The 24,980-nt window shown below is 40.7% G+C and overlaps 1 protein-coding gene across 1 annotated transcript in view; it reads right to left on the reverse strand.

The window, feature by feature from the left end:
* The window catches only part of DGKI (diacylglycerol kinase iota), a 172,840-nt gene that overhangs the window by 29,479 nt on the left and 118,381 nt on the right, over positions 1–24,980 (reverse strand). The window contains exons 24-27 of the mRNA XM_051640929.1: positions 20,339–20,408; positions 18,843–18,883; positions 16,935–17,062; positions 16,243–16,368 (exon numbers count right to left, since the gene is read on the reverse strand). Coding sequence (XP_051496889.1) covers positions 16,243–16,368; positions 16,935–17,062; positions 18,843–18,883; positions 20,339–20,408 — 365 coding nt within the window. The remainder of the gene's footprint in view (positions 1–16,242; positions 16,369–16,934; positions 17,063–18,842; positions 18,884–20,338; positions 20,409–24,980) is intronic.

Consider the following 24,980-nt stretch of genomic DNA (forward strand, 5'->3'; position numbering starts at 1 on the left):
TAACAAAGGAACATAACAAGGTGTAAAGTGTTTTCCCTCCATTTTTCCCTTTGCCTAGCAAAACTGGGGCTAACTATACAGACAAATCTCAGATGTGCTTAAGTAATTTAGACCAGAGTGCAAGCACATCGTGGATTGCCTCAGCAATTCCCCAGCAAAGATTTTCAACTGCATATATAGCCTTCCCACCCAGGTAACAATGAATTTGTTCCTGTGGTGAATGGGACAACACGTGCTTCCTTTCCAAGAGATGCTTGATTTTGCACCAATGTACAAAACCAACAAATTACTAAAGATTAAAAAAAAATAATATTGTTGCCAACAAGGAGATCAAAGCTAACATAAGAAAAACAGCCACAGAGGGGTGAAGGGAAAAGAAGGAACAAAGGGGGAAAAAAGTGTATGTATTTAACTGAGTCAGCAGGGGCTGAGGGTTGGAGGAGGGAGAAAGAAGAGTTAGAAACCTTGGAATAAAGGAGCTGAAGAAGGAGTCATGATCTCATTCCAAAACAGATGTCTGAAAATGAAGGTTGAGGGATTATAGGACATCAGAAGCAGATATGCAAATATGTAGATGCAAACAGGAAAGACAGAAAGAAAAGAAGGAAACTTTCCTAATGAGGTATGCAAATTTTTAATTTTAAAAAAGTGAGATATTTGCAAAAGAGGAAAGAGTTACAGCAGAGCTGGAGCAACGGTCACTGTGAAAGGAAAAAAATGTGGCTGCCTAATTAAGATTCTGACAGTGCAAGAAGCCAATATGTCTGTAGAGATTAGAATTAAATAATCCGCTACTCCCATTAAATTCTCTGATTGCTGCTGAACATCCTAGGCATGTATCCTGCTCTGCTGCCTACCAGGCCAGCTCTGCCCTTGCACTTCAACCCTGTCTGTGGCAGTACAGTAGGAATGCAGGTAACCCAGAGGATTAGCAGACATCACTAGGATGCTGACCTGCTGCTTTGACCAGCTGGCTACAGGCCTTTCTCCACAACTCTCAGCACCCTTTGGAAGGTCAAAACTCAACAAACTTTTTCCTACAAGATTTAGGAGAGCAGAATGGGCCATATCCAGAGATGTAAATTTTTAGCTACTTAAAAATATTTTTACATGCAGGATTCATGCTACGTTCCTTACCCTACCTACCTTGACTCTCCACCCATTGCTAATGCAGTATCTTACAGCACCAGTAGTATGTACTCCTTTGTTTTTTTTCTTAATTGCACAGTTCCATGACCTTTCAGATCTTTATGTGAAACAATAAAATAAACAGAACAGATTGTCCTATAATTTGACTCTTCTTTATGAGTGGTAAAACAGATGCCATTACTTCCTTAAAGCATCAACAGGAGAGAAACTATTACAATGCCATCACCTTCTTATTTAAAACATTGAAGAGAGGGATTAAAAATATCTTTGTGCATATTTAGTGTGCCCCAAATTAAAATGCATTTTTCAAAATACATTTTGAAATGTACCTTTGTTGCATACAGTGGTTGAACAGTATGAAATCTAACAGGTACTGCTGTTGCTACTAGCAGTGTTCTCATTTGAAAGACTTCAACAAGCATCTTTTGGAACTATGTAGCCTGGTATCCTGATAAAATAAGGTTTATACAATCACGATATCTTGATGTGTATGTAGGCACCTCTCTGCCTCTCCCTAATAAAATTTGAGCTTGTTAGTTCAATTCAACCATTGATAACAGAGGTGTTGGAGAGACAATTCCTGCTTTCACAAGGAAATGCAATAGCATAAATTCAAAGTTTCTGACACAACTGCAAGGCCACAAAGAAGGATGTGAATATCTCAGCCACAGGAAAACCTGAACGAGAGCTTCCAGCTTGGAGATACCAAAGATTTAACCACAATAAACTAGGCTTCCTTTGTTCCACTGCTGACATAAAGTATTTTGGCAAAGAGGAGAGAGGACTTTCAACATTCTTCTACAATTTCAGGCCATACGTTTTAGTAGGGGGGAGGTTTTCCAAACCATTCAAGTAGTGGCCTAACTACACCAAGGGGAGTCTTGCTCAGAACCGTAATGTAAGGAAGTGAGGCTGCTGAAAAGTCCACACTAATAGTGTTGGGCGTTTTATGCGTTGTCTGGTCTACCCCATGCTCACAACAGGCTCTAAGGGAGGAAAGAAAACAAGTCTAATGACCTGCTTTAAACCACATACACTCACTCCACAGCCACAGGGGGCTTTCCTGACAGAAAAAAAAATCCAGTGGATGCTCATATTTCCGGTCACACATCTTTCTCTCAAGTCTGTAAGAAGTGTGAGGGATATATTGTGGCAGCACTGGTCACCAGCTGAGTGTCCTGAGAAGGGAGGATTCTCAGCTGCTCACATACACGGAGTAACCATCTATCTAGAGCTGTCAGATGCCCTCTCTGGTATGATCCTAGCTATGTGTCTGACTGTCATAAGGAAGCAAGTTATCATTCTCACAGCCTTAGTGCCTTAAAAAAGTAGACAAAAGTCAGCTATACTTCACAAGAACAATTATGCTGTCAAGATCTGTGATCTCACCTGGGTCAAAACACTTTGCTAAATGAAATCTTGAAGATATTTTCATTTGGTTAAACAAAACAAATTAAAACCCCCAAACCTTCAGGAAAATATTCAGGCACAGTAATATCCTGTTCTTGGCCATTTCAGAGTCGCTTCATTTTTATATCAACTGTTGTTTTTTTCTGTTTTATTTTGGTGTAAAATTAACTCATAGAAAGAAAGGCTTATAACCTCCCAACCGCCCCAAGAGACTAAAGACAAGCCAGATTGGCTATCATTGGCCACATTTCCAGAATCATGAAATTATATTAATTCTTCTACCAACAATACTCGTTTCCCAATTTGAAATATTTTCACCAAAGGCATTAATCTGACTTTTCTGCTGCTCTGGTTTGACAGATGCTTTATGAAGAACTATTGCTACAGTGACTAGTTAAAGAGAAGACAAATATCACTATGACAATAGTGAAGGGGGTCAGAAGGGAGCAGGAGGGAAAGTAAGTTACCATCTGCATTTGCTTTCCATGCTGTTTGTGCCCCTCCTTTTGTTACAGGTCCTGCAGTAGTGTTCTCCTCCTGTTGTAGAGGGGTAAGCAGTACTAAAAAGAGATGACAATACCTGCAAGCCTCAGTTTACCAGGGGAAGGTGCACATTTTCTGTTCCATCACCATAGAAGTAAAGCAGTACCTCTTGTGCTTAACACCAAATGTACAAGGATCTCCCAGGAAATTAGGTATACGTATTTAGAAATGCATAAAAAGGCTTGAATAATAATGTAAAAAGCCCCTAATCATTCATTCACTACATGCTTCTAGTAAATTGGAAGACTTACAATACTGAAGACATGACATATACCCACCTAAAACAGTACTGTGCCTCAGAGTTAATGGTCCAATCCAAAGTTCCCTGGAATTTTTCCACTCACTCTTACAGTCTTTGGATCAGTCGCTGGCAAAAATCTGATCCCCAGTATAGCCAAGACAGACTTCAGTATCACACAAGCCTTCCCCACACAGGCAAACACAGCTGTTTCCAAGTGCACTCTCCGATGTGCAAGCTCTAGATTTATTCAGCACTGGAAGGGTGGAAGAGGGAATATTCATTTCTAAGAAGGGAAGAGCAGGGACTGTCACAATTTCAAGCCTAGCCAACTGAGGCTTAGAGACTTAGAGAAACACAGCCAGCCTCCACCAGATGAATTCTAACAAAATTTTAGCAAATGGGTACACTATTTACGCATACAAAAGCCTCAGGAGAAACAAACCCAGAGCTGATATAAAGCAGATATTTTAATCAATAAACCTATAGCAGAAACCATCAGCACCAGCCCTATTTAAAACCAGCCATTTACAATTTAAAGGCCAAATCACAATCTGTGCAGCAATTCCCTGCTTAAGCAACATAGTTCTGCAAACTTTCTAATTCAGTCTGACAATAGCTGCCAGTAATGAGAGCTTTCATATTAAACTCATTCCTTCTGATTTTGCTTATACGTCTCTTCAGAATCCATATCCTTTGGGCTTTATGCATATATTCCCTGATTGTAACAGAAGAAATTTTTTAGCACATTAAGTATATAATACTTAAATAAAGGTGAGGAGATGCCCTCATACAGAAATCTATATCAATGCATCTGGGACTGGGAGTCCCCTGCAGCCCCAGCTGCAGACAGTGTCTCATATCTTTCTGGTAGAAAGGCAAATTGTCTTGCTTTCTTAGTCACTCAGCATCTCCTACTTGGAGGAGCCCAATAAGCGTTAAAGACAATGGTCAGCGGGGACATCACCATTTTCTGCCATGGCACTTGGTGAAAAATAAAAGAGTAAGAATTACCGAGAGCTTCCCCATGCTCCCATTTTGAACCTATATGTGCCCAATTTAGAGTGACCTTTACAGGCTGGAGAAGGGGAGTAGCAGCTACCTAGCAAGCTCAACAAAGACAAACACAAAGTCCTGCACCTCAGGAGTGAGTTCATGCAACAAGACAGGCTGAGTGTCTAACAGCTGGAAAATTGCTTTTCAGAAATGGATGTAGAGTGCTAACTAAATAGAAGTTGATGGTCAGTCAGCAGAATTCCCTGTAACAGCAAAGCCCAATGGCATACTGGGCTGTATTTGCAAGGGCACAGCCATAAGGTAGATGAAGTGATTTTTTTACCATCTACTCACTCAGTGCTTGTGAAACTTGAGAGGCAAGACAGACATTGACAAACTGAACTGAGTTCCATAAAGGGTTGCAGAGATGGTGAGGGCATATGAAGGGAGACATGTGAAGAGAGGCTGGGGGAGCTGGGTCATCCACTGAGAAGGCTCAGGAAAAAAAATATTGCTGCCTTCAACTACCTAATGAGTAGGTATAAAGAAAACACAGCCGGAGTCTGCTTGAAGAAAGGAGAATCAACAGTCACAATTTGGGACATGGGAAATCCAGATTGGATATGTGGGGAAAAAAATAAAATTCACCATGTAGATGATCAAAGAGAGGAACAGGTTGGGCAGAGAGATTGTTGAATCTCCAGCTTTGCAGATTTCTAAACTGATCTGGAAGAGGCTTTGAACAACTTTGTCTAACTGCACCTATTTTAAACAGAGGTTTGTATTGGATGACCTTTAGAGGTCCTTCCCAACCAAAATTTTTCTGCAATTCTGTGAGTTTTTATACAAAGCTTTCTGCTTTTACTATCCCAGATTTCCTGTAATTCTCAAATATTTCTCAAAGACAATGGCCATACTGTCTCACACACGTGGGTAAATGCTGATCAGCAATGCTGCCTGAATCTAAAAAATTCCATTCAAGTTATTTCTTATTTTGCAGAGACCTATTCTGACATGACCTGTTAATCTGTAACAACGATCTGGACAGCCTAATTTATTTTTTTTTTCTAACGCTGCTAAAGGCAAAGATCATTACTTTTTTGAATGTCTCTGTAACTTCCTTAGGCAGTCACAGTCTCTACCTGCACATAAACCATTGCCTCAGGCAGTTCACAAGGCATCCAACATACAGGAATGTAGCTTGGTGCTTCTTAGGAAAAAAAAGGCATCTCAGACATATTCCTTGCTGTGTCTCAGGCATGTCTGTGTCCCTTAATATAGTTCCATATCTTTTCTTATTGCTGTCTAACTTTTTCTCTCTTACAATTTCTCCGTCCAGTGTAGAATGCTTTGAGTTAAGGCTTGGGATGCCACAGTGCAGCTATACCTGAAGTTGTACTGACACCCAGAGGAGATGTCCGGGTATTGCTGCTTAACAAGGGAATAAAAGATTTTATTGCAAAATCAGATATAAACCCAAACATGTTTAACCTTGATTTAAAAAAAAAATAAAAATAAAAATAAAAAAATAGAAGACAACGACGATGAAGAAGGAGGAGGAGAAAGAAATGTTCTAACATTTTGGAATCAAGGTCAAAACATGATCTAAGACAGTTTGTCATTTATTTGAAAAAGAAGGTATTTCCAAATGACCAGCAGGATCACTGTAGGGTTATTTGTAATTTTAATTTTTTTTAGTATTTGGCCTCTCTTTCTCTTATCATCACATGACATCAAAGTATCTCAGGGGAATGTAAGACACTCATTTTGAAGAGGGCCTGATCCAAGCTTCTTTGAAATGCTGTTCTTTCATTTCCAGATTTTAACTAAATCTTCAAAATCCTCACTGACCTGTGTGTCAATTGCTTGATGAATTTAGGGGTCAAAAGGCAAAGGAAAGGCAGCAGCTGATGTGACTCTAACCCTAAAAGAAATAAAGAGAGAAGTAGTGACACCATGTAATACTTTGGAGAAAAAAACAGACTGGATGTTAAGGGACTGGATGCTGTTTGAAGCAGTTTTTTATTAAGAAGACCTGGAACAGGAACTAAAGAGCTAGATATGTGCACTTCCTTAACATTATTCTACATGAAAATAATAAAAATACGTTAGGTTTGATTAAGTAACAAATCATCTCATTTCTTTCCTCAACAATGGATCTGTGCACTTTTAATTTTTCCAGGAAAATATTAACCCACAGGTCATTTTACTACGTGTTTAACCCAGAGAAAGGAATTATTTTGGTAACCGCAAAGCCATGACAGCCACACTGCAAGGACATTAGCTATACTCTTGATTCAGAAGAAACATCCCCACTTGCCCCTCAGGCTAGATGGAGATGAAGTACATCATCAGCTTGGTATCTTGAGATACCACCCAAATTATCTGAGGCCAGTTTCGGCTTCCATGCAATCCAGAAGCCACCCTAAGTGGTGCGTTTGCTACCACAAAGCAAGCCAGTCAGCCTTGATAAATAGCCTTTAGTGGTTTGGGGAGAGAGACTGAAGCACATGAATCCCTCAGAAACAACTTCTTGCAATTATATTCATAAATTCACAAGTGCTAAGCACTAAGCAATCCTCACTTGCTTGCCATCTTAAAAATAAAGAAACAAATAAATAATATTTTTAAATCACCTCAGTTAATATGCAGTTCCTACGCAGATGAGAATTACTGAGCCCTTTACACTCCCGCTATAGAGTAATTAGTGGAGAACAAAACTTGTGATGGGAGTTTCAGATACAGTTTTGTGATGCACTTTTAGATGTCTGGCACAGAAACAAGAATCTAGGAGTCAGGGTTACGCTGGCTCCGCGCCACCTCTGGCTCTCTGATTTCAGCTCTTGGCATAATTTAGCCAGGTCCATCTGTCCCTTCTTGCCCATGGGCATCAACACTGCCAGGAACCTCTCAACAAGGCTACATGTTACGAGAGCCCTTCTCCTTATGTATTTCCCTCCCTTGCAGACACCTCAGTGCTAGCACAGATAAACATTTGATCAGTCGCAGCTGCAGAGACAAAACTGTGGCTTCTAGTGCTCCTTTCCCAGTGCAGAGAAGCAGTGACAACTTTTTTCCCCACCCATTTGAATGCTTCTAAGCTTTCAGAAGTTTCTTCTCTCACCCAAGAAATCCATTGCAGGCATTTTAAGACAAGCCCACAGAAAGAGGACTAGGACACACACCATGGAGATGGAAGCACAAGGGCAGGTCCCTGCAAAGCAGCCATGACAAAATGCACAACCTGGGGAACATGATCTCTGTCCCTTTTCCCAGATGAATGGGGGAAACCTCTCCCCATCCCAAGCACACTAAACCTAGCCCACATTCACAGGTACTTTCTGCTTCAGACAACATTTTCCAGAAGAAGTAAACATCTTTCATGCACACCTCCATCCACCAAAACCAGCTCACTAGTACATTTTTCAAACAGCCCTAACAGAAACCCTCAGTTTTCCTTCAATGAATCAAGTGAAGACTCATTTCAAAGTATTGCTCCCAGCCTCATCCAAACACTCTGAACCTTGTGGGTCTCAAATACTAAATTGCAAACCTCAAAAGATGACCTAATGTCACATGACTACCCATTGCTTCTAGCTTTTTTTTTGCACAGTATTTTGACACTTTCCCATTTTCAGCCACAGCTGAAATCCAAACACAGAGATAACGGAAGAACTAAAGCAAGGTAGCTATGTTTCGACTTTTTGGAATTTAACACTGTCAACTCAGGCAAAGTAATACTTCTGTGTGATAGTTCAGAGCAGCTATTTTGCCAAACTACATTTCTATTCTCTTTGCAAGTCATTTGCACCAGAACTTAGGAATATGAACAGGGTATCGATAAATACAGTCTGAATGCGTGTTATGGAAAGTCCTAGTGTGAAAGATTGGACACATTATGTACTCCAATGTGTGTGTTACATATTTACAGAACTGTGTTTCACACCCATGCTCTGAAGCTTTTTAGTTTTAGCTTTGATGAGAGAGCTTGGTACTGAGTGAGAGCACATTAAGAACCAGTCTCCCCTCTGAGCAGATGGCAGCTCCTTATGGCAGGGACATGGACACATGCTTGCTATTCCTTTGCAGTTCTCAGAAAACTAGGACTGGGATAGTTTGGGGTTGTGGTTTTTTTTCGTTACTTCAACACTTACAAATAAGTAACGAGTACACACAAATGCAGACATACAGATTAGCTAAAACTACAAGGTTCATTTATTTTCTAGCCTTTATTGAACTGAAAGCCTGCCATGCTGGAGGATATTCACCAAAAATTTGTAACAGTGCTTAAAGCAAGCCCATAAGAATACATGCTCTCTTTCTGTCCGTCATCCTGTATTATCCCAGTAAACCCAGCTAGCTCCTCTTCCAGTGCCTATAATGTCACAGGGGGCCATAGGTCTGCTGTTTCCACTCCATAAAGCTGAAGAGAGTGATATTTACATCCTATAGTGGCATTGTCCCCTCCGCTCTCTCCTCTACTCTTCTCTTGCCAGGCACAGTTACCACATGCCTGATGCTTGCTGGAAAGCATCAAGTCCTAAAAACCAAATTATCAAATGTAATTTTCTTTTACCTAGCAAAATGGAAAACAAAGGTACAAGAAGTGACTGACTTGTTACATTTCCCTGCCTTCTTTGATAGAGACGTGCTTTATTTCTCAGTGCAGATTTTGCTTCCCAGTCCAAGTAGGCAAGCAAAGGTGTGGTGGGGGGGGAAGAGAAAAAAAAAAAAAAAGGAGGTGAGGTGAGGTGAAAGAGAGAGTTAAAAGAAGAAATGAGGAAAAAGAAAGAACTCTGCTGCTTCAGTCTTGTCTATCAACTTTCCACTCAAAAGCAGATTTATAGCTGTTAGGTAAACCACTTAAAGAAAACAGAGGCATCTAAACATCTGTACTGTCAAAATCAATTGTATCCTTTATACACACTCCAACAAAAAAAACCCCTACATTCCACATGGAAAACTTTTTCATCCCCTTATCTACTGCAACTATTCAGGAGCTGCAACTATTTTCAAGCTAGGCAGTAGCTGACTTATTTCGTTCAGGTAGGAAGGTCCTTTTGTCAAGCACCTGCATATTCTGTTGCTTGAAATGACCCCAAGGAGAAAAAGGGGAGCTGGACTGCTTGCATTTTCCTTTTGGAAAGCAGGATGCCAGTCAAGAAGCAAGATCTCTCTAAAGTAGCCAGTTTGTAGTCTCATGATGTATGGGAGTGTTTTGCATGTCACTGTCTGCCAAAATAATTTTTCAGCAGGGTGAGTTTCCTCATCTGTGCATCGGATGTTGAGATGCTACAAAAATCATTAAAAGCCCTCATTCTGAAAGCTCAGGGGCAGGTGGGTGGGAAAAGAAGAAGGTAAAATCCCACCCAATCCACCCTGGGGAACTATATTCTGAATAACAAAATTATTTTATAATAAGTACTAATGAGAAAAAAAAAATAACAAAGAAAAACAAAACAAAAGCCACAAACATCCAACCATCCTACAGGATGTAGTACAGGATGTACTCTATTTCTGCCACATATTGAAGGGGCATAAACAGAAACCCGCCTCATCAGATATACCTACTGTTGTTAAAACACCGTAGCCGTTTGGCACCTCAAAAGCAAAGTCTGGAGAACTAATTTTGGAAGAAAATAAACGCTGTTTTCATTGCACTCACATATACAAATAAGGTAATATACATGTAAATCTAAACCAAATTCTGATCTCTTTCTTTTCCAATTATGTTTAACAAGAGCAGAAGCAAAATACAGTATCTTAAAGGTCAGTTTTACTAGGAGGGAGGTTGCCAGGATGATGCTAAGTACCAAACACTAATGACTGTTGCTGAAATTTTAATAAGTTTATTGTGGGGTTTTTTCCATACCCTAGCTCTCCATAGATAAGGCCAGACTTTGGCAGTAGTGACATAAAAAATCTACTAATTAACAGGGGAAGAGGTGATGAAATAGGGTTTTACATGTATTCAATCACTTAAAGGCAATACTAGAAGTTGCTGAAATTAATTAACATTAAACAGTTAAAAGATTCCCTTCTGCTGGCTATGACAGGGATGAATATCAGTGGAACTAGACATATTGTTTGAAGAAAGTGAACATGGATTAAGTGACAAGGTGGGAGAGGCTCAAAACTAACTTGTGAGTTACCATTTGTCCAGGTAAAAGTCTTGTTTCCAGTCTCATGACAGATCATTTGACAAGTTAGTGTATGTTCTGTACCTACAGCTGTACTTCAAGTTGCTGTATAAGCAGATCCAGAAGAAAAAAAAGGAAACTTCTAAAAAAATTGCAAAAGCTGGACACTCAAATTAGGTTCCAAATAGTAACATATACCAGCAGCAGTAGCTGACCCTAGAGAAATTTTTTAAATCCCACTGGCTGCAAAACAGCACAGGGCACTAAACAAGATTTTAATTCACTGCCAATATGGAAAGAGTATGAATTTCACTGGGTAGTACTTCTGTCTGCAGTGTTGCAGTCTCCAGGTTGTTCTTGTATTCAATGATTGTACTACAAAATAAAAATAACTGTCCTGGTTTTGAGTAGCTCTGTACTGAACTGACTATGCAGAGAAAATAAAGGATTCAAACTATTCCTGGAAGGGATCTTACAGAGAAAATAAATTCCTTTTGCCAGATAAATTCTATAATTTTTAAGAGTCACCCTATTGTTTGTCAGGCTGAATTTTTTTTTACTGAATGGCAAAAAATCAAGCTTCAAGACAGATTATTCAAGCAATACCAAAATTCTGCTATATTTTCTTTGTCACGTTGTAAGTTTTTAAGGAAATGAGAAAGGGCAGAAAAATATCTTTTCAGAACCACAGACACATATCTTCAAGGCAGAATTCCAAAGGAAAACAATATTTTTTTTCTTTTTTTATTCCCATTGAATATCTCAAAAACCAATGAAGGCAGCTAAAAGTTTTCCAAGCAAGAGATTTGAGGAAATGCTTGAATTTTTCAAGTCTTCAGCAACCTCCAAAATTTTAAATGTTCACTGTCACTAGGTAGCTCCTGCCTAGCATGTTCTAATCCCAGAAGTCACCTCTTGATATTTTCTTAACTTTCTCTATATGAGCATTCCTTCTGCTTTCTACATGCAAACTTGCATCCCTGATTCTCTTCTCTCCTTTGTACCACACAAAGATTTATCTTAAAAAAAAAAAATCCTTAAGCCACCTTGCAACATCTGTACTGTCACACTGATTTCCTGGGCAATGATCTGATTCTTGTTCCTGAGCTAAAACATTTGACACTTAGCTTTTTTCTTCTTCCCTCTCAAGAACTAGGATATTACTGCCTCATAAAGCAGTGTCTGAACGGTATTGCTAGCTAATTTATGTCTATTTAGTGTAAAGGGCTGCAGCCACCTTCTAGACCCTACAGGCATTTTTTTTTTTCTCTTCCTGATGGGACCAGATGGCATTCTGGCCAACCTTCACCCACCCTTCACAAGCCATGCACTCAACTCAGACTATGCAGCCAGCAGCTTTGGAAACACATTACCATCACAGCTGGACAGACACTAGAAGAGTGCTTGTTGTTGCCCCAAACAATGGGAAAAGTAATTACTCCAATTAAAAGGCATAGATTAAACCTTTTCAAAGGTATAGTCACCTTTTCATCTTTGCATGCCGTCGTGGTTTTCATTTTATTTAATTTTCCAGCTCTCATAATTTCACATGGTGACAAACACGTAACTAAGAAGAGAAACATACAGCTAACAATGAATGCTTACAGCAGACTGGGAGGGAATGTTCACCCTCATCTCACTGCACCACTTGATCATAGGATAAATCAGGATGAGAAGTCCACTCATGTTCAAAAGAATAATCCAATTACATGTTTCCATGGAGTTGGCCCAGAATACTTAGCCTTTTTCAAGATCAAATACTAGTAGTCCAAGTAGTTGTCTTCCTGTTGGTTGTTTGTATGCACTGTTCACATAGATTTGATGTTCTTATTAAGTTACAATCTGCCCCAGCCCCTGGTTACTGCAGCAAGACACTGTTTCATATCCTGCCCACTCCACACATTGGTCACACGTTAAAAATCCATCAGAAAGGGAGCAAAACATGAAACACCGTTAATCAAAAGCCACCTGAAAATTAACATACATGAAGCTCACAATTAAAAACAAAAGCATAAATAACTTTCCTTCACTAGAACCCTGCCTCAAAACTGTTACATTCAAATTACTCCTTACCACAACAGTTTGTGATCAAGAGCAACACCAAACATGATAACTATTTTAGACCATATATTCTCTTCCCTACTTTCATTTATTGAAGTAATTTAAGGAATCTCTCTATTTGCATACTTTTTCTTTTTAGACTCCTCACTTGTCAAAAATAATTACTTCATCTTAAAAGATATTTTATATATACATGTATATATATTTATATATATGTGTGTGTATGTATGTGTACACACATGCTAGAAACACTGAAAGAAACCTGCAGCCATATTATGACTATCTGTGCATTAATTTGCTCTTAACATCTGAGGAGGGTCACTCCCAACCCCTGTTTGGGAGAAAAATGACCACTGAGAAAACAGCTCTAATGGGTCAACCAATGGCAACTTCTCTCACTGCAAGTCCCCTGTCTCTCGCCCTTGTGACAGGCTATAGGATATTGCTCTTTGTGAAGGAAGTTCTATACAGTACTTCGGACTAGATGTGAGACATTGAACACTGATGATTCTTAAAAGATCCACGAGAACTTCATATATAAGAGGTATTGTGTCTTCTGTGCTCTGCTCTATTTCTTTTTGGTAATTTTACTACAATCCTTTCTGGTAGTTTTATTTGATATACAATTTCTGAAGGGACAAGCCTCCTTCAAGAACCTGTGAGCTACTTCCACTGCCAAAATATAAGAGTGCTTTCCAATTTTTCTTTAAAGTGCCAGGTTAGAAAGATTTCTTAGGTTGCAAAGTCAAGCATTCCGAAGCTTGGAAATGCCAGAGCACGTCATCTGAGCATCATATTCCAGCCGTGTTGCACTCAAGCATTTTGACAACCTTTAATCACATTGTCACCCACTAATTTCTTCTGCTGGATTCTTGCCTCAGTGTTTAAGGAGACACCTGGTTGATATCCTTTAGTATTTTGTATATGCAGTGCCCGGTCTCAAAATGTATTTATTCCACACTACCAAAACTGTGCACAGAATGTAAAATTGTTTTTATTCTCCTAAGCAACTCTGACAGCATTTTCCCATAGTATCCAAACATAATATCCAAGGGGCTTGTGACCATGAAGTTTCTGCTCCTCTAAAGTGAGGTTGTATTCTGCAGCTGGAAAAATGAGAGTCAGAAGGAAGGAAGGCCAAAAGTTTCCATTAATTTTAGTAATACAACCTGAGGCACACAGAAAGCCTATTTCTCAGTTTCCAGCCCTTCATTCTCTTTCAAAGCGTCCTTGTAAATGACCTCTCAGAAACGCAGCCTATTTCACAGAGGACATGCATAGAATGAAGAGCCAGTTGTTACTGGCCACTTGTGAAAAGTTTGTTGTAAATCTGCATCATTCAGAAATTCTGTGAGGGAAATTGAGGGGAGAAGCCAGTCCTCCAGAGCAGCATTCAGCTGCCTCAGCTGTAATAATACCTTGCTTTCTCTGCTGCAATCACACGCCTCATTTACTATACACCTTCCAGCTTGGCAGCAAATGACGCAGTGCCTAAACATACTTCAGAGCTTGCCCACAAGTATAATGAATAATCTGCATCAGCCCAGAACTCCAGACTCTGGAGAGAAACAGACAGCCCTTTCCTCCATGTCCTTAACCTGTCTTACTCACCTCTTACCTACCTGCACCCTATCTCCAACTTTTCATTACTCCCATTCTGATTTCCCAGGCATCTGTATGTCCATTGTGCTCCTACTTGCCAGCACCCATCCTCTAACCCTGCTCCCCAAGTTTCTGCACACACTCCTTTTTTTGCTTCTATTCATTCAGCTCTTGGAACTTCTTTTCCCTGTTCCCCCATACACTTTTCCTGACCCACTTCCATTTGCCCATGACTTCTGCCTCCTTCTTCTCCTCCCTAATGGAAATCAGATGGTGAGAAGAACAGCCCCCTTCCCTGAGCCTGTCAGTCAGGCCTGCAACCAGGGTAAAGCACTGGGGGACATAACTCCTCCATGAGTATATGCAGATAGAAACTTTTGAAAGTGAAGCTCTTTATTCTGAGGTGTCTTCAACATGCACGTACAACCTCACTTCTAAGGCAAGCTCAGGGGTGCTTTTCTCAAAACAGCAAAAAGATATCTCCTCCATACTATAGTGACACTTCATTAAATTTCAAGCCTCCAAAACTTCGTTCCAGTGAAGCTGATTCCAGTAACACCTCTAAAATATCTCAGGAAACAAATTCTGGATTTCTTTATTTTGAATAAGGTAATTTATAGCAGCACATTTCCCACACATTTTGTCATCAGAAAGACCTGACTTTTTTGCTAATTTTTAACTAGAAGAAAAAGATAAATAATCAGTCAAAGATTGATGAAAACAATTTAGCCAAAACAATTAAACTTTAGAGAAGCAATAAAGAAAATATTTCCTTATAGTAGACAGTGAGAAGAACAGCTTACTCTGGGCAGTGTTACTGACTTTTCTTGTAATTAATAAATCTACCAGATAAATATAATTGCTCCAGCTAAGCAAACATTCCAGTCAAACTGATGTAAACAAAATCACTCATCCATTAGAAGTTAATCCACATGTTGTCACCATCTCACCACACTGCCTACAAGTCTCTAAACATAATTTTTCTCCCAGCTCTGCCAGCTCTAAATTTCAGGTGCTGCCATTCCAGTTTATGGAAAAATGAACCTGAATTCACCATCCTTTGCATTGTAAAGAGCACAAAACCAAGAACTGATCCAGAATCCCTCAGAGTAATGGGAGAAAATCAAGTGAAAGATTCCCCACAGCGCTACCTGAGTCACCCTTTCTTCCCATGAGACATCCTTCTCTTGCCAGAAGTTTCCAGTTTGCTGGAAAGTTTCCAGTTTGTTGTCATGCACCTACTCAGCTTCCTTTCCATACTGCATCTATCCTGGAGCAGCACCTGGCAGGCACCTTGCAGCCCCCTTCCACACACATGCAAGACAGAAAGACAAATTGAAACAACGACCTCAAGAATCACATAGTCACTATTTCTAATTTTTCTAGACTGTTTTAAAACTCATCCATAGGGATCCAGATACAGTAGAACTAGAAATAAAAAGAAGTGATGCACATAATTATAATTATGTACATGAGGGGCCAAATCAACCCCAAAACACTGAATTTTTCAAAGGAACAGTGTTCAGACAAGTGTCTTCCATCTAAAATTCATCAGCAATTACAGATCTACTGCTGGTTTCAAAAATCTAAAGTCAAAGGATCAAAAAGCTGAGAACCACTTCTAAAACAAGCAAGAAGAGATGCTCTTACACAAACCTGAACACAGCAAACAGGATTGTGGTGGTAAAAGTCTCTTGTATGGGGGAATGATCACCAACACAAGCACTCTTTAGTCATCCTAATCTGACAATAGTATATCTGATTCAAGTTTGTATGTAAACTATTGCCCACATCTTTAAAGGTAAGCAGTGATTGTAGAGGTCTCTCTGTTGTCACATTGAAACAGAGCTACCGCAAGGGTTAGTGCTTTGGTCTTCACCATAACCAGTTGCTGTGAAGTTGCCACAGAGAAAAACAAAAACAAAGGTGAGAATACATAATAATTGAGAAAGAGGAAGAAGCTCAAGGCAGGAACAAAAAAGAAGAAGCAAAAGGACTTCCATAATTTCAGCATATTTCACTAAGCTTAGAGGAGCCACTAGGCATTGTCTGTGGTGATGGTGACAGGGCATCATCAAGCAGAGAAAAGCAGAGGGCTCTTACTGCAGCATATGTGTCTGGCAGGCGTCCTTTTGTTTGTCAGGTACCTCGTAGTGTGGGGAAATCTTGCCGAGGCCACTGTCACTCAGCATCCTCTTTCGAACTGCAGGGTTCCACCGATCTGATATTCTAGGGAGAGAAGAATGAAAAGAAAGGCATTCACCCCTCAGAAATTCCCTCGGTGCTCCACTTTAAAGCTGTCTTATGGTTACTGGTTTCCAACATTATTCAGCCCACAACAAGTTAAATTAGCTTATTACACTATGACTATGAGACTGTTCCAAAGATGAATAAGAGCATTTCTGGTCTGCCCAGAGGATGAGAAGAAACAGAGACACGTCATCATTCTTAGGCACAAAGGTCCTCACAGCCTTCCATAGTGGTATCAGAGTCTTGACCATGTAGAGAAGGGGCTTGTAACTTAGTTGATACAGATTTACAATGGGGCAGATACAGTCATGGAGAGTGAGGAAGCTGAAAGGTGCTGAAGTCCATCAGTCTGGCTGTGTGCTCCAGGATGTGTAATGGAGTAGATGTTATTCCACTGTCCTGTCATTACCATGGCTGCATCTGATCCTGTCCCCAGGTCCCCACCTAAAATCTGCCCTTCCACAGCTCCCAACCCCTCAGAAAAGAGGAACGGAAGTGCCCAACAGTAACACAGCTGCTCAAGGCCAGACCCCAGCATCACTCACCCAGAGGCCTGCTCCACTACCAGATCAGGCATTCCTGGTGGTGTCCCCACCTGCTGAGACATTACCAGCTCTGGGTCCAGAATAAAAATCTCGTCCTGCGAAATTTCTGTCACAAAGTGCAAATGTTCCTATTGGAGTGAGACAAGGAATGAATAATGAATAACATGCAGCATCATCTCTCAGAACAACCAGATGGCTATAGGAAGGCTGGGTGTACACCAAGTTCTCTGAAAAGTATTCATGGGACTCTGTCTGTGAATTTATGTCAGTGCCAACACACACACACACACACACTAACACAAATGCCACTGAAGTAACCAATAAATACTTCATTGATTTCAAGCCAAACAAGATTTGCAACCAGAAAACTTCACACTCACAGTAACACTTAAAAGGTGTGGTACACAGTGACTCAATGTCATTTAGCTGTAAACTGGAGGTGTACCCAAAAATCTAAGGTTTGCGTTTGAGATAAGGTCCAGCACCCAAAGCCTGCCCTCTGCTGACAGCTGACAGAACTTCCGTTGTTTGGGGAATTCTCTCAGACCTCCATTGCTTGTAAAGCTTGATTTCACATCTCTGTTACCAAAGCTCTCTATCTCAGTCCCTCTTTTTTGTCATTGACACAGAAGGCTCATTGTCCCTCAAAAAACAACAAGCGTGAGTAGGTCTGTCTATGCAGGTGAATGGGAAGGAAACTGCCCACAGTTTGTGAACAGTGACCATCACACAATATTGATCTTTTCCCCACAGAAACACAGGACAAAGGAATAGGAGGGAAAGATTTCCATTTGTAGAGTCAAGCATTAAAAAAATGCGGACTAAGCCAAATAGAGTCACTCTTCCTTGTGTAACCTGTGGTAGCATCATCTTCACCCTTGTTTTCCAAATATTAAAATAGAACTTCATCAAAGCATTCATATGACTGTGCAAAGAACCACCACCCTGTGGTTGCTACATGGAGACACTGAACCTGGGACCTCTGAACTCAAGCCACAGCTCATTCTGCTTGAACTAAACTGTCAGGTGCATTTGCTAGGAAACAATCTTAAGTTCCTCTGAGTCAGAAACAGCTTATACAGTTTCCAGGGGTGACCGGGTACAAATGACCACCTTGTGTAATCAACAGTTTGCACTGAATGTTAAGCCACTAATTGGTCTGTTCCAGCTACAAATCAGTTACACCAAAAGTTATGTAAAAAATCCAAACTTTTATAAAATATATTCAGATTATCAAATTTATACCACAGGTTTTAATCCAGTGGAGCTACATGCTGTTTTGGGGTTCCTTGAGAATATTTGGTGTAGCTCTGTTCATAATTCTCAGCTTGCAACATCATCTTAATTTCCTTAGCTATTCCATGTCCTACACACAGATCAAGAGCTCTGGTGACTAAAAGTATCAGTTAAAAGATAAGTTCAAATACTTTGATGCCACACAGATGCCCTTAGTAAGACTTGACAAGAAAGGCAAATGTAGAAAATTCTGATCTGTGTGTCAGATTGGTAGTAAACAAGAGTGCAGATGGTCAGTAGATACAAAATTTCAGTGAAACAATGTGAATTACATCAGCTAAAAAAGAGCTCATGGTTTTGTCTCCACTTTCCATGAGACATCAGTAGCATTTTAGAATACATAGGAGGAATGGCATATCACAGAATCACAGAATATTAGGGGTTGAAAGGGACCTCTGAAGATCATCGAGTCCAACCCCCCTGCCCGAGCAGGACCAAAAAAACTAGGGCAGATCACTCAGAAAAGCATCCGGGCAGGTCTTGAAAGTCTCCAGAGAAGGAGACTGCACAACCTCTCTGGGGAGCCTGTTCCAGTGTTCTGTAACCCTCACAGTAAAGAATAAGGTACATTTGACATAGCTTAAAAGAAACAGTAATTGAATAAATATTTACCTGAGATCTGTCAATGCGGTAAAAACGATCAGCAGAAGTTGCTGCAAGACAGAGAAACAACAGAGCCACAGTGAAGAAAACAGTCTGAGCAGAATTGCATGGATGAGCTGAGCTGACATCACTACCATGTAAGATAACCTCTGTATCAGTGAAGTCACATGGTTTTGCAAGAACATAATCTGATTCATTCATTATGTCCATATTCCTATCCCATTAAATGGTGAATTTAAAGGTAAGGCTTAACAATATAATATTCACAGATATTATTAACTTGAAATAATTTTTTTTAAAATGTTTATAATGGATTTCAGGCTTGTAATAAGATTACATTACATTAAAACATGAGATAGAAAAAGCTGCATTGTTCCGATGAGAGTATAGCAAGCATATTGTGAAATTGTTGGGTCTAATAAGATTAATTCAAATTAGGCACTTAAAGAATAACATGCACAGGAGTTTTTTGTAAATCAAATGCATGGCCACAGATATTCACCCTGAAATACCAACATGCTCTAGGAAACTCTAGGGTACTCATGAAAAACAGGAAAATAGGGGAGATTCACTAAATAAAGCACCTAATATGAAACTTGTCACTGCCAAATAATTTATATTACTAAACCCAGAAGTATTTTATCACCTACAATGTGCTTCATCAGATGTGATTTTTTGCTTCTGCTTTACATTTTGTTTGGCCAGTGAAATCAGATTCATTCGTTCTGGAGTTTTGACACAAGAGCAGAGTTACGTAGCACCGCAGGCTCCCTAAACACAAGACCAAAATGCATCTACCCACCCAGCCTCCTCCAAAACCCAAACAGGTACTCAACATTTTTTATCAAATTCCCTCATGAGAGACAAGGAAGAGTGATTAGAAATTGCCAAGGAGAAATTGTTTTTGTTTAGAATAAAAATGTCAGTCCCCACATCCTGAAGCTTTTGCAAAAGCAGATGCCATCCATTTTAGCTGCTAATTTCAGTGCTCTGGAGCCCAATGTAAAGCCCAGACAACCCATCTGCTTTGACAAAGTCTGGGTCAAACACAAGTGCAGGTGTCCAGGGAGTTCCACCAAGTGCAGTCTTACAGCAAAAGGGAGATTCATTTCCGTCACCTAAACACTATAGTAATTAAACATTGTAGCACTAAAAGAGAAACCAGAGTAAAGAACACAGCCTTACCAGCAGCCAAGTGCTGCCACAACCAGCTGTGCTCTGAATCCAAGCACTGCCATGCAAGGAATGCTGTTCATCACAGAAGAGACACTAATAAACCAAACCTCTAACCACCTTTAGAACATGCCTCTTTGGGGTGAAAATGCTACAGCAGACACTTTAATGACTAGATGAAAAGCAGGGCACCCAGCTCCTTTTTTTACCTTCTCAGTGTAACAAGAAGGTAGATTTTCCCCTCCATGGTAATACTCTCAGACGCCCTATCCTTCACAAGCACACCAGAAGCAAGCAGCATGCTAGGCCCAAGAGAAGGGAGATGCACTTACCATCTAGGAAGCACCATCTAGGAGATAGCCTCTGAACAGAAAGTACTCTGGGGAAAGAGCCTTCTTGGTCCTGGACAAGGCAGGGAAATTACATACAAACATAACAGTAGTTTTTTCTCTTAAAAGGACTATTTTCTAGTCTGTTTTTTTCATTTTGTTCTACTGACATCTCACCATGTGGAAAACCTGCACAGCACAAATCCACTGGATTTGCTCCTCACTGACATCAGAGTTAGCTTGTAATATCGAAGAGAGTAAATTGATACAGTTATCTTTAGCCACACCTTCACCTGTCCCCTTCCCTTCAGTTCAGCAGTACCAAAAAGCTTTGCATCAAAAGCAGCTTTCTCAGATGTCTACAACCCCCCATATTTGTGGGGACATAGGAATAGAAAGAAATCAAATAGATACACACCAGTAACAAACAACAGCCATGAATTCTAATTACTATGTTTCTTGCATGCCTATCACCTTCCTTTATTCTAGCTCAGTATTTTTACACTCTTTCCCACCTGTACTGATCTGCCACTCACTCATGTTGCCTGTTCCTGGCATGTCTCAAATGCACCTCAGGGTAATAAAGTGTTACTATGCCCAGAATGCAGAGAGCACAGACCTGGGGACCACCACCAGCCGAGGACACATCCTACATCAACATCTTCCTGTTCTGGCTAAAAAGAAGGGTTCCTTGGTAGCCAATGGACAGTATTTCAGGAACCAAACCAAATAACTGGGGAGGAACAAAGACCTTCTTCCTGACCTCTACTCACTGAGTCAAACAGACTGCCCCTTGCTTTTTCCCAGCTCACTGAGATGGACAGGCAAAAGGGATCTCAGAAAGCAGAGGGAGATCATGGCTCTGCTCCATGCTGCCAGTGGCTGGCCAGCCAGCTTCCTAAAGCCACTGGAACATTGTGTTTGAATACAACTAGCTTTGCACAAAGCAAAACACAACAGCATGGACCTTGGGCACATACTCAAAATTTGTACAGAGCAAGATTTTATCCTTATTTACATCATAAGCAGTAAAGTCAGCACATCTGCAAATGACAAAAATCCAGGCACAAAATGGCTCAATATAAAACTTTACTCCTTCAGAAGACAGAGTGGTACACTGAGTCACAAGGCAAAAAAGAAAAAGAAAAAAAAAAAAAAGAGCAGAAGCAATGGGGAGCAAAGATACAAAATATTCCAAGAAAAGTATTGCTGTGCAAGGAATTCACAGAATGTGATTCATGTATATGTACATGTTAGAACACAGGCATTGCTTGGTGAAAACAGACCAGGATACAATGATATCTCAAGTGGGACTTCTCAGAATATCACACAGGAGCTCAGCACCTTTTCTGACAGCAGGATTCAGGACCAACAAATTTCCTGTTTGGAACTGTATAGCTACATCAGCTAAGTAGTCATTTGAAGGTCCAACACCCGAAAGTAAAGGCTGGCTGAAAGAGTGAGTTCCAAAAGGAGATTTCAAACAATCACGGTTTTCAGCCAGAAGGACAATAAGGCTATGAACACTTCACCCATAGCATAATACAGAAATCCACCCCTCCAGCCTGTGCTACAGAAGAGCCTTTTGGAAAGATACACAGCATAAGTGGGAGATACCAAGGGACACAAAACCCACCATTCCCTCAGGTAGCTGACACCATGTGCACAGTTTGAAGGAGGAAAGCAAGGCTGTTTTGTATACAAGCAGAGGGAAAACACAGAAACACCAACATAAAGTTAAAATGAAAGATGATGGTGTATCAAACACTTCCATCACTTCTGAATGTTCATAGAGATTTTTAAAGGTTCACAGTTTCCTATATGTTTTCCTCTGGTTTTATTGCCAAGTGTTTGTATCATTAAGAAAACCTAGAAGTAATAGATATTTCTCAGCAATTTATCTTACTGTTTTGCAAATCTGATGTATTTCTAAAATAATCCCTATCTGAGTAGCCATGTGTTCAGAAAAAAATAAATAATATATTGACAGAAAAATGGGGGTATCATCAGTTCAATTCACCAGACTGCCCAGTAATTTGCCAGTAAGAACAAGGGGAAGGAGCAGTTTGCTTTCTTCAACCTTGGGAAAATCTCAGAGAAGGCTGAAGAAAGTTCTCGTTTCAGTCTGACTAAGAAAACTATTTCCAATTTGATTACAGAGCAGACAATGCTCACATATGTTAAGAGTCAGACATCACTCTTTTATTTACATAAAGGTATATGACACCTCTTCAGCCACCTGAGAAAAAATGAGGTCACACTGATGATGTAGAGATTAGTTCTTGGCTTCCCTGGCTTCCTGGTCAGCAGGGTGCCTGCTTGCACTGTTGTTTTCAAGCTGCTGTAACAATGATTAGCATATCAGTGCCTGGCATGATACTGCTACAAAACGTTCTTTATTTCATCTGGTCTCATGACAGCTTTTGCAAGATTCATTTTATTAGCTTCTGCCTCTGGGATTGACTGTAACCATCTATTATTGCCTTTCCCTTCTGGTATCCAGGACAAAAATGCCAAGACGGCTCCAGACAACTCATCTGTAGTCTCTTCAGTGCTCTACAGTTTCGCTATAGTCATGGAAACATCTCTCGGCTGACAGGTCACTGCAGCAACTTAGAAATTTTGCTTGACAAAATATATGTGTGTGTATATATACGTATGTACACACACATATATACCTGCATCTAAAGCCACCCTGACAACAAACAGCCCAAATTCTCTCCCATATTCAGACTCACAGACTTGAACCCATAAACCCTGCTCTCATGTTCAAGTTTTTGTCTCCAACCTCTGTGCATTACAGGAGAGATGAAGTCAACAGCATAACATCCCATAAGGTGATCTATTTTTGCACATGGGGACCAAATGACATATCTCAGTGGTTTAAGCATCCAATTTAAAACATACCTATGGCCTTCTCTAATATGGGCTTATGGAATTGTGGGATGCTTAAGTTTGCTTGTATCATAACTGAGCTGTATGTGGAAGAGTGTTATGGTTTAAGTGACCCTGGCATGGCGTTGGACACCTATAAGAGGAGCTATAGAGAGGGCCCTTAACTCCGTGAAAGACCCAGGAGGGCCAGAACAGGGAGGGATCAGTGTTAACCCTGCTTCCTGCCATGCTCTATTACCAGGAGAAGTGGAAGCCCAGCTCTTTTCTTTCCCACAACAACAAAGAGTCAAGGGCTTTCTGAAATCCACCAGGTTTGCTAATGTCTACTTATCTACATGTACAAAGCTTTATGTATCTTAATAGTTAGCCCATTATTTGCAGAAAGGTGAGGATGTAGGGAGGCAATTAGGAAAGCTAAGGCCTCCTTGGAACTTAACCTTGCAAGTCAGGTCAAGGATAATAGAAACGGCTTTTTCAAATACATAGCAAAAAAACCTAACACTAGAGGCAATATAGGCCCACTGATGAACGAGGTGGGTGCCTTAGAGACAGAGGATATAAAGAAGGCAGAGGTATTGAATGTCTTCTTTGCCTCTGTCTTTACTCCTGCAGGCTTTCCCCAGGAGCCCCAGAACTCTGTAGCCCCAGAAGTCGTCAGGATAAAGGAGGAGTTTGCCTTGGTAGATGAGGATTGGGTTAGGGATCAGTTGAGCAATCTGGACATCCATAAATCGATGGGTCTGGATGGAATGCACCCAAGGGTGCTGAGGGAGCTGGCGGAGGTCATTGCTAGGCCACTCTCCATCATCTTTAGGAAGTCATGGGCAACAGGAGAGGTGCCTGAGGACTGGAGGATAGCAAATGTCACTCCAGTCTATAAGAAGGGCAAGAAGGAGGACCCAGGTAACTATAGACCAGTCAGCCTCACCTCCACCCCTGGAAAGGTGATGGAACAACTTGTTCTTGGCACTATCTCTAAGCATATCAAGGATCAGGGGGTCATTAAGAGCAGTCAACATGGTTTTACCAAGGGTAAGTCATGTTTGACCAACCTTATAGCCTTTTATGAGGAAGTAACTAGGTGGATAGATGATGGTAGAGCGGTAGATGTGGTTTATCTTGATTTCAGTAAAGCATTTGACACTGTCTCCCACAACATCCTTGTAGGTAAGCTGATAAAGTATGGGCTTGGTGATCAGGTAGTGCGGTGGATCATGAACTGGTTGAAAGGAAGAAGTCAGAGAGTTGTGGTCAGTGGGGCAAAATCTAGTTGGAGGTCTGTGACTGGTGGAGTCCTCAGGGGTTGGTACTGGGACCGGTGCTGTTCAATATCTTCATCAACGACCTGGTGAGGGAACAGAGTGTGCCCTCAGCAAGTTTGCTGATGACACTAAACTGGGAGGAGTGGCTGACACACCAGAAGGCTGTGCTGCCATTCAATGAGACCTAGACAGGCTGGAGAGTTGGGCAGGGAGAAACTTAATGAAATTCAACAAGGGCAAGTATAGAGTTTTGCATCTGGGGAAGAACAACACCATGTACCAGTACAGGCTGGGAGCTGACCTGCTGGAGAGCAATGTAGGAGAAAGGGACCTGGGGGTCCTGGTGGACAGGAGGATATCTATGAGCCAGCAATGTGCCCTTGTGACCAAGAAGGCCAATGGCATCCTGGGGTGTATTAGAAAGGGTGTGGTGAGTAGGTCAAGAGAGGTTCTCCTCCCCCTTTATTCTGCCTTGGTGAGGCCACATC

The sequence above is a fragment of the Apus apus genome, chromosome 1 (assembly GCF_020740795.1).
Source record: "Apus apus isolate bApuApu2 chromosome 1, bApuApu2.pri.cur, whole genome shotgun sequence".
NCBI lineage: Eukaryota > Metazoa > Chordata > Aves > Apodiformes > Apodidae > Apus > Apus apus.